Below are 14,418 nucleotides of genomic sequence, written 5' to 3' on the forward strand. Positions count from 1 at the left end.
GCAGAATCTCTTTTACTGCTGGTTGTTGAGAGCAGGTTAGATTGTTCAGGGAATGGACTAGACCTGCCAGGAGTGGCCTAGTTATGACATAGATCTGTAAGAAAGGTCTAATTATTACTTTTTCCTACCTTCAGTGCAGGGAACTCGACTAGATGATCTCCTTCCTGCCTTATCCTTTGGTCAATCTTTGTTCTTTAAAAATGTCTGTAGTCCTATTCAATGAAACTTAATCACATGCTTCATGTTTGACATGAGTTTAAATGTTTTGCTGTGTTGAGGCCTGTGCTCATGGGTTCAAGCATCTGAACTGGTAGTGACAAAATGGATCAGGAATCATCTCAGGAACTGAGAGTAGGGACTGACAACAAGCTAATATCCTTCTCTTTCCTCCCCTCCCTACCACAGTTACAGGAATTTTCTGTGGCAGAGGAGGAAATTTGGAAGCTTTCCTTCTGCACTGCTGTTTCAGTGTTCCTTTCTCTCCTTCAGAAATCCACTGGCCACTAAGAGGCAAGAAGTGGCAGCCCTTGACATCTTAGCCTTTTGAGAGTCCCCAGAACTTTTGTCCTTTGGTTGTGCTGGGACAGGATTTAAATTTATACCAAGTAACTAGATGCAGGTTCAGAATTGTAAAAGGAATAAAGGTTATGGACAGCCTGCCTTTCTTTCTTTTGTTACATGGAGTGGCTGGATGGGGACCTAAAAATGTGTTTATTCATTTGCAAGAGCAATATGAATATGGAAAAATTCAACCGTTGTTCTCTGAAGGTGAGTTACAATAGTGTTAGAAAGCATAGTGTATTGTAGGCTATTCTCCTTGCTGTTCAGAAAGATAGATATGGAAGAATTAGTTAGGTTAAATTACAAATCAAATCAAATATTAGATCAAATGACATTTACTTCACAAAAAAATCCTAAGTAATGCTAACATAATATGTAGTCCATGAGTTGGGAATTTTGCAAGACTTTATATTACTTAAAGTGTTGCTGATAATTCAAGGTTTCATTGTAAAATCAGCTGTAGCTCATGTTCATTTAATGATGAGAACTGTATGGCTAAAGGCCTGTGCATCAAGATGTGTACAAAGAAATTTTGCTTTATATAACCTCTTTCTCAAAGGTTTTGCGATGTTAAATGAAATCAAAATGAACTGGGGTGAAGAGGAAAAGAAGATTTTAAGAGGGTTAGACAAAGGAAAACTGCTGCATTTGAAATTTGCAGATGGCATGGCAGATAAGCTTATGCAAAAGGCAGAAGTTACTAAAGAGATATTTCTTTTATCAGTTGTGATAATTCTGTATGATCAGAGGTGGTGGGGGGTAGGAGGCGAGAGGGTCCTTGAGGTAGGCTGCACTTAAGTAAATGCAGGATTTTAAGAAAAGGATTTGATATAGATAATCTTGATTCCTTAGATCAATTTCAGGGACAATATATTTCAGGGGGAAAATAACTTCCTTAATTTCAAATGTCATTTTTACGGTTGCTTGGATGCTATTAATTTATTTGTTCTTTCCGCTCTACCACAGAACTATTAGTTGAGCCATAAAAATAGCAAATACACCAACTGTGACAGATACAAGAATGCCTTTATTGGGCTAAAACACTGATTCTCCAGTATAGATGGGATGAATCATTTTAATTGTGCACTGTTGGCTATTACATTCTTTTCTTCGAAGAATGTGTTCCAATGTTGCTTCTGAAGCATTTTTGAGGTGGCAAGTTGGCTAGACAAATTCTTGACATTTCAATAGCCCATACTATAAAACACCAATTAACAGAGAGCACTAGTACAGACAAAATTCTAAATATCATTTAAATATCAACATTTTTACCTCGGCTAGCAGTTTATAATGTCAGAATCACAGTATAGGGTTTTATACAATCTGGTTTTTGTGACATTACTGTACACATGAGCTGTACCATTAGACTAAGTCAGAAGTACAGGAACAGATAGTACAGGAGCAGTTTAATGCGTTCAGTTTGTGTTCAGAGGAGAAACAGATTCTCATTATTATTTAAAATATACAAATGCCAGCAATTCATACTTCATTGAATGCGAAAGTGCTAATTTGTCCATTTCAGACAGCTTTACTGAATTTCGTTTGTGGCTGTAATAAGTCGTAATAAATTGTGGTAGTTTAGCAGATGTACTGAAGACAAGAACTTTTTCACTTCTCTTAATAGCTGAATTTGAGTCCTAATATTTATTATAATACGTTTTTTTGCTTACAGAAAATTAGCATTTTTTTCATTAGTACCCATTATTGATTTTTTTTTTTTTTTTTTTTTTACAAAAACACATCAGAAGGCAGGTATATTTGAGTTACAAGTGTATGTGCATCTTCTCATGCATGGAGTGAAATGTTTATATTTATTTTTCTATGTGTTCATGCTGATAGATTTTTTCCTGTTGCTAAAATTAAACATTAAGTATTTTTAATTGATGCTTGTCCCCAGGGAGAGAATTGATTAACTTGTTAATGTTAGTTATGGCTTTTCAGTAGTGCTACTTTAATATTGTGTTCAAATTGTATGTGCATTTGACCCATTAATTACCATTAGACATTTTTTTTTCTCCAGTGACACCATTTGGACTTGATCCTACCTTGTGATAATGTTTGTATCACTTCAGACACTTCAGAAATCCTCTACTTGGCATATCCTAGAAGATTCACTTTCTGCTTTTCTGATATATAGTATATCAGTTTTATTGCCCATATGTAGTTTGAAAAAGTTGTTATGAGAAGACTAATACCTTGTGAGATACAAGGGACCATAAATTTAACAAATGATGAAGTGATTTCGGCTAGCTCTGTTCAACACCTCAGATATCAGACTTCAAGCTTGACGCTCAACAATTGAAGCACCACCAATCACTGGGCCTTTTAAAAATCTCAACAGAAGATTTTAACATAAAGAGAAATTGAAAATTTTGAAAATGTTCATGTTGAAACATTAAATAATTGTTTATTTGGCATATAGTTCATTAACTTAAATTCTTTCTTTCTTCCATTTGTTTTTGTTTTGTTTTGTTTTTTGTAAATTATTCATCTTTTAAATTTTTGGCATCATTCCAGAATTATAAATACGGCTGTTGTCTGAAAAACATATATTTCCAAAAATGAGTTTTATAAAAAATGGGAGGGTTTCCAATTTTAATTTTTTAGAATGAATTTTTATGTGAAACATTACTGAAATCATTACCATTTTTGTTTGCCCTGAAATCCAGAGATTTTTTTCAGTTAATCATTTACAAAAAAACATTTTGAAGTAAATAAAGATGCCAGTAACTATTTTGATTAACGATTTGGAGGGGCAAAATTGGTCTTTTTCGAACAATGTCAAATAGAAAAGAGAAATTATATTGCGATTTTTTTCCTTTCATTTTTTTTTTAAACTAACACACTTTACTCAGTTGCCATCCTTATACCTGGCAAGATGTGAAAAAGGGATTGAATAACGTTTCTTTAAAACGGACTACACCAAGATTTAGTTCCTTTTCTTCTGTATTCCCAGTTTTCTCCAGTTTAACTATTAGATGAGAGTGTAGGATTTCAGGGAATGTACTAGGAATGCCTGTACTGTAGTTTTGAGACCAGCAAGGAGACTTCATCTGCCTTTGTAGGTGCTCCAACAAAACCTGAGCCATTTGACTTGTCTAATTTTTGTCGTTTTAAAATACATATTTTTCCTTCTGATACTTTGTTTTTCTTTTCTCCACAAACACCGTGTCTGTATCTAAGTAGAGAAGTTATATTCAGCATTTTAAAATAATATTTTGCTCCTCTAAATTAGCAGCTTCAGGTGGTTTTGTATGTTAAAGTGCATGTGTATTTTAGTACTACTATCCAGTGCTGTTTGTCGCACAACTATTTGGGGGTATTTTTAAGAGTTGAAGACAGTGCTGAATTTTTGTTATATTTAAAAGGTATAATTTCTTGGCCCACAAATCTAATAAATAGTATAATTCTCAGAACAGAAATTCGTTATTTATAGTGATACAAGGTAGGTAAGGTATGTAAGTACATAAGAACAGCCATACTGGCGCAAACCAAAGGTTTTTCTAGCCCCGTATCTGGTCTTCCACAAGTGGCCAGTACCATGTGCTTCAGAAGGAGTGAACAGAACAGATAATCATAAAATGATCCAGGTAATATTGTTTATTGGCATATCATCTGTTGGTGGAAGATACAAGCATTTGGACTACTCCTTATTCTTCCAATCTGGAAAGAGAAATCTGTGTCTGAGCTAAATATAAGTTGGGACAGATAAACATAAGGGCTGCGTCGATGCATGCCGCTTCTTCCTGAAGCGGCATGGTAATGAGCAGCCCGGAAGATGCTAATGAGGCACGGAGGTAAATTCCCCACACTTCATTAGCATATGGGCACATGATTTGGAGTCTGAAAGAAGCTCTTCTGGACTCCAAAGCACATATGCAGACTTGCGGCCTGCATGGATCTTCTGGAAAGAAACCCTCAAAATTTTGAATAAGTGGGGGGTTCCAGAAGGAGGGTTTCCTTTAGGAAGATCCCCATGGACCATGTGTCTGCACGTGTATTTTGAAGTCTGGAAGAGCTTCTTCCAGACTCCGAATCACATGGCCATGTGCTAATGAGGAGTGGGAAGTTTATATCCATGCCTCATTAGCATCTTCAGGGCTGCTCTGGCATGTGTAGATGCAGTCAAGGAGTATTACGTGTTGTATGAGGGAACAATAAGGATTACAGTGTTCTGTAAAAAAATATTTGGAGTAGGTCAGTAAGGGTTACTGGGTTTTATGTGCTGATTATATTTTCATCTACTGGATGGAAGACAAAACCTCTCATAGATTATCACAGCTTCAACAACCATCATTTATCCATCAGACTCTCTCTACACTGTTCTCACGCCAACATCAACTCCCTGGATGCCACAGTTAGTTTCAGCAGTGGACTACTAAAATGATTGTTTTTCAAACTCCTGGATTGTCAGGTTTACCTCCACATATACAGCAACCACCCCAAACACACCAAGAAATCTGTTCTGTACAGCCAAGGACTTACAACCAAGATACCACAAAATTTGCTGTGAAGAACAAGTCCAGGGTACACACTTAAAACCACCTTTATTAATTGAGGACACTCTACTAGAATAGATTGTATCATGGAAAGGGCAAACCAAATACCTGGAAGAATTTACTTCGGTATGTGGGGAGAGGGCAAAAAACACTGGTAGCATGCACCTTGGTCTGTCACTTGCCACATCACACAGGAATCCTTTGGGGTATCATCAGATAGTTACGATTCATATTTGTTGGGGACAGCATTCTCAAAAAAATCTTTCCCACATCCTCCTCTTGTGGCCTTAAATCAACCCTTAAACCTAGCCAAGCTAGTCATCAGAAGCAAGCTCCATACCTACAGAGACATGTCAACTGAAAGTGGCACTAGACCTTCCTGGAAGAACAGATACAAAATCTTCAGACACAGTTCCTCTGCTACAATGATAAATACCTCCACAGTGTACTTTTCAAGGTTTATGGCTTCTACACTTGTGTATTACATGTGGTATACCACAGCCAATGAATCAGATGCCTGAATGAGAACTATGTGTGTGAAATCACAGTCACTGTGTTCTCAAATGAACTCTCACAGAGAAAGTAAAAGTTAAAACTATCAGCCATGGGTGCACCCTTTTTTACAAAATGACCACCATGTATCTGATCTTCCAATACCCTTCCTCAAAAGAACCCTGCATAAGAACTTCAAAAGATTAGCCTTGGTCCTTACATTCTTAATACTGCTAGACACATAGAAACCATTGACTTAACAGAGACACTAGTTCCATAGTTTCATAGATATTTTGGAGCATAAGATTTTGGGGGCAAAGACCCACTTCGTCAGATGCATGAGTGCCACTCACGCATCTGATGAAGTGGGTCTTTGTCCTTGAAAGCTTATGCTCTGAAATATGTTAGTCTGTAAGGTGCCGCAGGACTTCTTGTTGTTTTTGAAGATACAGACTAACTCGGCTACCCCTCTGATACTAGGTTCATAGCTCATTGCTGCAGTGTGTGACACATTTTCTAGCTAATCCTTAAATGTCTGCTTCAAATCTCTTACATAACAATTTGACCTTTGTTGCCCAAGCCATCTTAGGCAGTTTCCTATAATATAGTGCCCTTTCCACTTAGCTATCTGTTGCAATTTGTCTGTCTTAGACGTTCTGATTTCTTTCAGCTGATCTAGGGCATGTCTACTGTCGAAGCAAAACTGCAGCTTCAATGATTTTAGGAGACCACTGAAGAAAGTAAACAAGTTTTATTTCCCAGCAACATTGCAGAGAAAGAGAAGTCACACACACAGACAGACAGGCCTAAAAGTGGGCTCTGCCAGGCTGTGCAGTGAGTTCTGCACCCCCCCCCCCAACAGAATGTATCCATGCTTATATAGTTCGCACACAAGAGATACAAAACAAACAATCAGCTGGTTCCATGCTTGTACCCTGCACAGTAACGTGCACTTGATAGGGCAAGCCAACGGGCTACCATATGTGGAGTTGTTCTCCACCTTAATGCTAATAAACCACATGCTTTGACCTTAACACAAAATGGCAGTGACATAAAATGGTGGCCTTTGCTTCAACACTACACTACAATGTTTTTCTAGCTGTGGGGTTATTGGACTACAGTGAAATGATAGTTACCCCTGTAGAGACACATCCCTATTTTGACACCAGAGTGCATCAGAAGAAAGGACTATTTTTCTGTGGTTATACAAGTGCCAGTGGATCAGTGGAGATGCTTCAGCTGATGTCATGGAAAGTGCATGACACTCGCACCCTTAAGAATACAGTGCTGCTCAAAAAGCTACAAGCAGAGAGTTTTTTATCTAGACCAATTGATTGCCATTGCCAATGGCAAAATGCCAGTAATGATCTGGGAGACCCAACCTACCACCTGTACTGGAGCTCCTGAAGTTGTACATTGATGACTTCAGCGGAATCAAAGAATGATTTAATTCCATCAGTTCATCAGGTACAGAATGATAGTTGAGTATGCTTTTGGTCATTTGAAGGGGTACTCATGTTTATTCATAGCACAGGATCTGAATGAGAGAAAAATATCCCATTGATCATAGCTGCCTGCAGTGTCCTGCACAGTATCTGTGAGGCAAATGTTGAAAAGTTGCTTCTAGGTGGAGGGTAAAGGGCTAACGTCTGTCTGCTGAGTTAGAGCAGCCAAGCATAAGGATTGTCGGAACTAAGAGCTGTATGGCTCAGAAAGGCTTTGAAAAAGTATTTTAATAGCAAGCCATAATAGTGTGTTTTGGTATGTGCTGTGCTGTCTGGCCCTGCAGTTTGGGATCTGTTAGGAATTGTAGGTGCTTGGTGCAAATTTATGACTAGAATGCTGACAATGTGTTCATTATGTTTGTAGTGCTTGCCATATGATCTATGATTATAACCATATTTGTCAGAAATCCAGTGAATTGCTTCAGTGTTCAATAACACGTAAGTGGGTACTTTCAGTACTGCCAAGCGTTCAATAGCATATGTTGGGAACTAATAAAGATGAGTTATTTTCCAAACAATATTGTTTTATTTAGTAATGGAAACTTATTAAAATTTAAAATTTACTTTAAAATTCTATGCAAGTTAAAAACAAGAACATTAAAAACTTAACAAATTAATGGAACAGAACTTAGGGTGATATTAATGTTTCCACACCCTCCAACATGACATGTTACCTTTGTGCTGACACCAATAACATTTTAAGCAGATTAACAATTCAGCGTGAAAGAATTGGCAAAGCCAAACTTAAGGCAGCATATTCACTGACGCATTCACTGTACACACTTATAAATCATTGAAACTACAGCTATCAAACCACACCTAAGTTTTCCCTGTACAAAATAATTATAAAATTATCATTAAAACTGTAGCTCTTAAAATGCATAATCACACTATTTACAATTCATTTTATATGTCAATATTCTACATCAGTGTATAAGGGGGAACGGTGGAAAACACGCTTCTTTTAATGCCAACATTTTCTACCTTCTTGAAACAAGAATACTTTATTCCAAGTCCAGTTTTATTTGAGAGTCATTACGAAGCAGCTTTGCTGGAAATTTTTCTGTGGATGCATTTTGAAGGACATCTCAATTTAGGGACTGGATAGTTGTTTTTAATGATACACCAACAATGTCTGCTGAAGGTAGGGCAAGAAGTAATGGGCTTAATCTTCGCCAGAGGAGATTTAAGTGAAATATTAGGGAAAGCTTTCAAGCTACAAAGAAAGGAAAGTAAATATTGGAGTAGAGTTCCAGGGAGCTTATGAAATCCTCATAATTGGAAGTTTTTCAAAAGTTGGAAAAAGTCTGGGTCTAAGGTCTGGGTTAACTTGGTCTTGCCTGCACATAAGTGTTTGGACTTGATGACCTCTTAAGGCCCTTCCAGTCCTACAAGTCTATGATTCTATTTGTAATATGGGAGAAAATGCAATCTGTATATGGTTTTATGTGTTTAATGAAACCAACCATATTGGCTCCAGTATATGCCAGAAAATGAAGTGCTTTACAGCTGCTCAATTTCTACTTCCTGCTGTAGTGTATGCATCACAAACCTCAGCTCAGTTCTTTCAATCTTTTCTTCCCTATGAATGATTCTACAGTCTCGCAAATTAAATGGAATTTGCTGTCTTATAAATTCATCTCAACAGGGAAGAGAGACTTACGTAAAGAAGCTGGAAAACATCGGTTATATTAGCTCACAATCAATTGCTCAAGGGTGAAGCGCTCTAAAATGTTTGTTTGAAAAAAGATACTTTTAAATCAGTTAAATTATTTATGGTTGCTTGAGAATTCAAAACTCCAAATACTTTTTTAGATATTTTCATAAACTGGTAAGAAAACCATTGTAACAGATATTTCAGGTATTAAAAAAAAATCTTCACCTTTTAGTATGATCTTTCTGTTTACAAATGCAACTACCTAGCATTGAAGAGAATGGACTTGTGTGTTAACTTTCTATTTACCGTATAATTTCTAAATTTCTTACATTTAAAATTTGATGTTCTTTGATATGACTAGCAGTTCAGCAATTAAGATGTTCACTAGTGTTCTAAATTTTCCAGGAAGAAATTTTTGCTGTCTGTTTAACGTTCCATGGAGTTATAATCAGACATTTCCCATTTGTAGGCTTACCTTGGCTATTCACATTTAATGTGAAATTTTATCCTCCTGATCCTTCACAGTTGACTGAAGACATTACCAGGTATGCACAGTTTAATATAAAACTTGAAAATCAGTGTTTTTGTTATATTGTACACTCTGCAAGTCAACAATTACTTCCTGTATTTTGAAATCAATATTGCAGATTATTTTCTCTGAAGCTCCTTGTAGAATAAGGGTACAGAGGCCTTAAGGCACTGGGGAGAAATCAGGGGATAGTTACCCTACGCACAGACTTCAGGATGGCCTGGACTTTTAAATATGGTTTCTGTTGCTACAGTACAATATGCTGCAGTGTTGTTACTCTTTGTTGCCAGTAAGGAGTACGTAGGAGTTCGAGGCTTTATATGATGACATCACCTAGCATTTCTTACCGCTAGTTCACAGCGTAAGCAGTCCTGAGCTGGGATGAGAACTAGGATTCAATGGGTCTGATTAGGCTTCCATAAAGCTCCCAAATTGTAGTAAGAGACTGAAGGAAAGATGAGGACAGAAGTGGGATAGAGTGGAGCAGTGTGATGGTAGGAGGGAGAGTAGAAAAGGAAATGAGCCCCTTAAGAGTCAGGGGCTTGGAGCTAGTGCATATTGAGGAGCTGCCACTATTTCAGCATATAAGCAGTAGAGTAACTTGTACTGATAGGAATAGTGAGTGCAAAGGTGTTAAGGTGTTTTAGTTAAGTGTGTATTAAACATAAACGGAATTGTTGAAAGCACATTTTCATAGGTATTATAGATGGGGTAACAAACATATAAAGCTGATAGTTCAGTGGCATTATCTTTTATTGTTTCTTTATGGTAGCTTCTCTTATGTGCTACATGCTTTCCAGATGACCAGTAAGGAGCTGTCTGGGAACAGAGAGAAGTAGAATTGTCAGGATTTATTGTTATAGTATTAAATAGTTATACAAGTTAGAAATAACAGTTGTGTTTTCAGGAAGGATAAGAAATAGCCTAGAGCATTTTAATTGTCAAACATTTATAAAATAGAATTTGTTAAATACAGTATGTAGCAAACACAGACAGTGTTAGTGATATCTAAAGGATATATTGGTGATTATTTAAGATGAATTATTATATTACAGGCTACTCAGTAGCTTCATCATTTGTGAGAAAAAGTGGCCACTTAAAACATATGATATGCACAGGTATCATATACAGGCTATAATTGTCTCTCATTCTACTTGTAGTAGTATAGCAAATTGTATTGGTGTTCAGCTAATTTAAAGCAAGCTTCTGTCCACACTTGCAATAAAATGATTTTCATGAAATTAAGTTGGGCTTTGAAATTGTGTTCAGTTAATGTAATTAATATAAGTAGTTTTTACCCTAATTAACTTTTGAAATTTTATAAATCCACAATAATTTGAGCATCATAAATTCAAAATATACTAGTAAAAATTTTTACTTTAGTTTAGTATCTTATGAACAGGAGTGTTGTGAGCAAGACATGAAGTCATTCTTCTGCTCTGCTGTGCACTGATTAGACCTCAATTGGAATATTGTGTCTAGTTTTGGGTACCACATTTCGAGAGGGATGTAGAGAAATCGGAGATGGTCCAGAAAAGAGCAGCAAGAATGATTAAAGGTCTAGTGAACATGAGGTGTGAGGAAAGACTGGAAGAACTGGGCTTGTTTAGTTTAGAAAAGAGAAGACTGAGAGGGGACATGACAGTCATTTACAAGTACCTAGAAGAGTGTAACAAGGAGGAGGGAGAAAAATTGTTCTTCTTAGCCTCTGAGGATAGGACAAGAAGCAATGGGCTTAAACTGCAGCAAGGGAGGTTTAGGTTGGATGCTAGGAAAAGCTCCCTAACTGTCAGGGTGGTTAAACGTTGGAATGAATTGCCTAGCGAAGTTGTGGAATCTCCATCACTGGAGATATTTAAGAGCAGATTAGATAGAACTTTATCAGTAATGGTCTAGATGGTACTGGGTCCTGCCATGAGGGCAGGGGATTGGACTGGATAACCTCTCAAGGTCCCTCCCATTTCTAGTGTTTATGAAAGATATATTTATTCTTGTATTAAAATTGTAACTCCAAACAAATCTTTTGTATTTCCCTGACAAGCTCTATCAGAAATGGAATTCTTTGATTGTGTCCTTGTGTATACTCCATTTCAGGTGGTGGTCATCCCAGTGCTGTCGATTTTTGGAGCTTTATGATAATGATGTCCACATGGGTCATGTGTGTGTAGTTGGCATCTTGCGGCATGTGGCCTGAGCATTTCAATTCTTTCTCAACCGTCCCCTGCTGAAGACAGCTCAGTGGAAGTGTCAGCACTCTTCTCTAAAATTGTTTGAAAACAGTTACTTAGTTGTTTAGATAAGTAGTTATGTAGAATATTTGAGTTAGTCACAAAAATTGTTAGAACGTAAGAATGGCTATTAGTGGGTCAGACCAAAGGTCCAGCATCCCGTCTGCCTACAGTGGCCAGTGCCAGGTGCCCCGGGGGAGGCGGGGCGTGGACCGAAGACAATGATCAACTGACTTGTCTCCTGCCATCCATCTCCAGCCTCTAACAAACAGAGGCCAGGGACACCATTTGTGCCCGCTGGCTTAATAGCCTTTTATGGACCTAACCTCCATAAATTTATCTAGCACTTCTTTGGGGCAGTTACATGTTAAGATGCCTATTCTCCACACTGCATATGTTGCAGCTCCTGCCTATTTCAGGTGGGCATTCATTGTGTGTATGCTGCCTGGGTGAGGGGTGTTTCACTGCAAAATACCCCCGCTGCAGCAGTTTAATAGACAGAGCCTGACCAGACAGGGTTTTATGGCCGAAAATGATTTTGATGCTCCTTCAGTCGGAGACAGACGAATAGGCGCTCCTCAAAATGGAATAGAAGACTTAGCCTCTGGAAAATCAAAAAGGAGGGCTCAAACATTTCTGCAGAGAACACTGCAGAAACAAAGGCAGTGTCCTGCAAGGTCACAATTTCAATGCCATCTTATTCTCAGGTAAGTACCCATGATGTTCCAGACACCTCTTGTACTTCCAAGGTCAGAACAAAGGAGATGGAGTTGAATCACTGATAAAAACATGCCTCCTCCATGGCACAGAGTTCACCAGTACAGACAGCTTCATCCAGCACCATGCCACCATTCCTGGTACTGCCAACTCTGTCAGCACCAGTGGATACTACTAAGCACTGACCAAAGGAACTAAACAGCTACAATGCTGGTTGACACTAACTCCATCAATGAAGAGAATAGATTCCCCAGCACTGACTGCCTAAACATTGGCACCACCATATTCTATACCGCATCAAAGAGTCTTAGAGAAATCATTGGCACCATGTTCATCGATACTTGATGGTGAAGCGGTGGAGATGCAGAGATACCTTATCTCCACACCACTCCTCACCTAAAGGCCACTGCCCATAATCAAGCCGTAAGTATTCAACACACCAGATAAGCCAATCATGTTGAAGACTGGCATGAATGCACACCGTTCTGACCTTCTCAGTGCAGTTGGGAACCCTGGAGCTCATATAGGGGTCAGTGTTCTAAACTTTTTTCAGAGCATAAACATGAACTTGTAGAATTTGAATTGTTCTGGTACAATTTAGAGGGAAGTGACTTAACCTCAGTGACTCAGACGAGCCTGAAGTCCCTCTCCCCCACCCCCAGCCCTCAGAGGGGCACAGCTCTACAGTTACCTGAAATGGAGTACCACAGGGAACAATGCTTGAAGAAGAAGTTACTCACCTGGTGCAGTAACTGGAGTTCTTCTTGATGTGTCCCCCTGTGGGTGCTCCCCTGCCCACTCATCTCCCCTCTACTTCGGAGTTCACAGTATGAACTCGGCAGTAGAAAAGGAACTGGAGGGCTCAGGTCATGCATGCATTGTGTGTGGCACCAATGGCACTGAGAGACATCTTTTGTGCACATGCAACCCATGTGGACACAGATGATATAAATCTCTGATCAATGGCACTGGGATGCACTGCCAACTGAAGTGGAGCACCCACAGGGACACTAATCTGGAAGAACTCCAGTTACTGCTCAGGGTGAGTAGCCTTTCTTTTGTTTCTGTGTATTGGTTCTTGCAGTGCATTAATTTTTCGAAAGAGCTATTGGAATGATATTGGTCAAATTTTACTCAGCTTTTTCATGTGTTTGCTCAGAAATATACTGCAGGAATATTTGTCATATGAACTTTTTTTCTTTTTGCAGATATTTCCTGTGCCTGCAGCTTCGTCAGGATATTGCTTCTGGCCGACTGCCATGTTCTTTTGTGACTCATGCCCTCCTTGGTTCATATACTCTGCAGGCTGAGCTAGGTGACTATGATCCAGAGGAACACAATAATGATTACATCAGTGAATTCCAATTTGCACCCAATCAAACAAAAGAGATGGAGGAGAAAGTAGTAGAGCTGCACAAAACACACAGGTGTGTCAGATCCGGTGGGAGTAAAATATGTTGATGTGCTATTGATCACATCTGCCCTTTATCTAGATCTTAGAGATGTATACATGTGTATTTAGCACCAGTGTAGCAATCTTACATCAGTTGCATAGCCACAACATTTTTCTTATATGCATGTCCATAAAATTTGTCTTTAATTTGGCATTCCATTTTTTCTTCTGTTTATTAAAGCCCCTTAGTAGGCTTTCCACTGGAAAAAAAAAGTCATTTATGGTTGATCTCTTGTAGTCGCCAGTAAAAACAGCAATAAACATTTCAGCTGAGAAAGTTTTTCTTATTTGAAGAATTTGTACTTAGACTGAAAATACAGTAGATGATAAGCTAGCCTTGACATAACTTAAGAGTTCACTTGTTAAAGCTATATTTCATAATACATGCTTTTTAGTTGATTTATAAGGCCAATTGTCTGAATTAGCTTCAGTCAAAGAAGTTTTGAACAATATAAATAAAACATTCAGAATCTAATTTTTTCAATTTAAGAGCCACAATTTTTCCATCTCTAAACTAGCTGCCTTTTGTTTATTAAAAATACATTGTAATCAGATGATCGGGAGCCATTTCATGACTTATGTGCAAATGGAATTAAAATCCCAAAGTCTCATTACATGAAGAATATATGTGCGTTGGCAATTGTTTTCTGTCAGCAAAATAGATGATGCATTTCTTTGTGTTGTTTGACAGCCAGAGCACAATGCCCTGAATTATACACTCTGTAGATGTTTGCTTTTTTACCTTAAATAAACAATTGTTACTCTTAATTTTGTTGA

The 14,418-nt window shown here is 38.0% G+C and overlaps 1 protein-coding gene across 17 annotated transcripts in view; it reads left to right on the forward strand.

The window, feature by feature from the left end:
• Window positions 1-14,418, forward strand: part of EPB41L2 (erythrocyte membrane protein band 4.1 like 2) — a 213,675-nt gene that overhangs the window by 145,735 nt on the left and 53,522 nt on the right. For all 17 annotated transcript variants that reach the window (XM_074990571.1, XM_074990572.1, XM_074990586.1 and 14 more), the window contains exons 6-7: window positions 9,184-9,259; window positions 13,397-13,615. In XM_074990571.1, coding sequence (XP_074846672.1) covers window positions 9,184-9,259; window positions 13,397-13,615 — 295 coding nt within the window. The remainder of the gene's footprint in view (window positions 1-9,183; window positions 9,260-13,396; window positions 13,616-14,418) is intronic.

The sequence above is a fragment of the Carettochelys insculpta genome, chromosome 3 (genome assembly GCF_033958435.1).
Source record: "Carettochelys insculpta isolate YL-2023 chromosome 3, ASM3395843v1, whole genome shotgun sequence".
Classification (NCBI taxonomy): Eukaryota; Metazoa; Chordata; order Testudines; family Carettochelyidae; genus Carettochelys; species Carettochelys insculpta.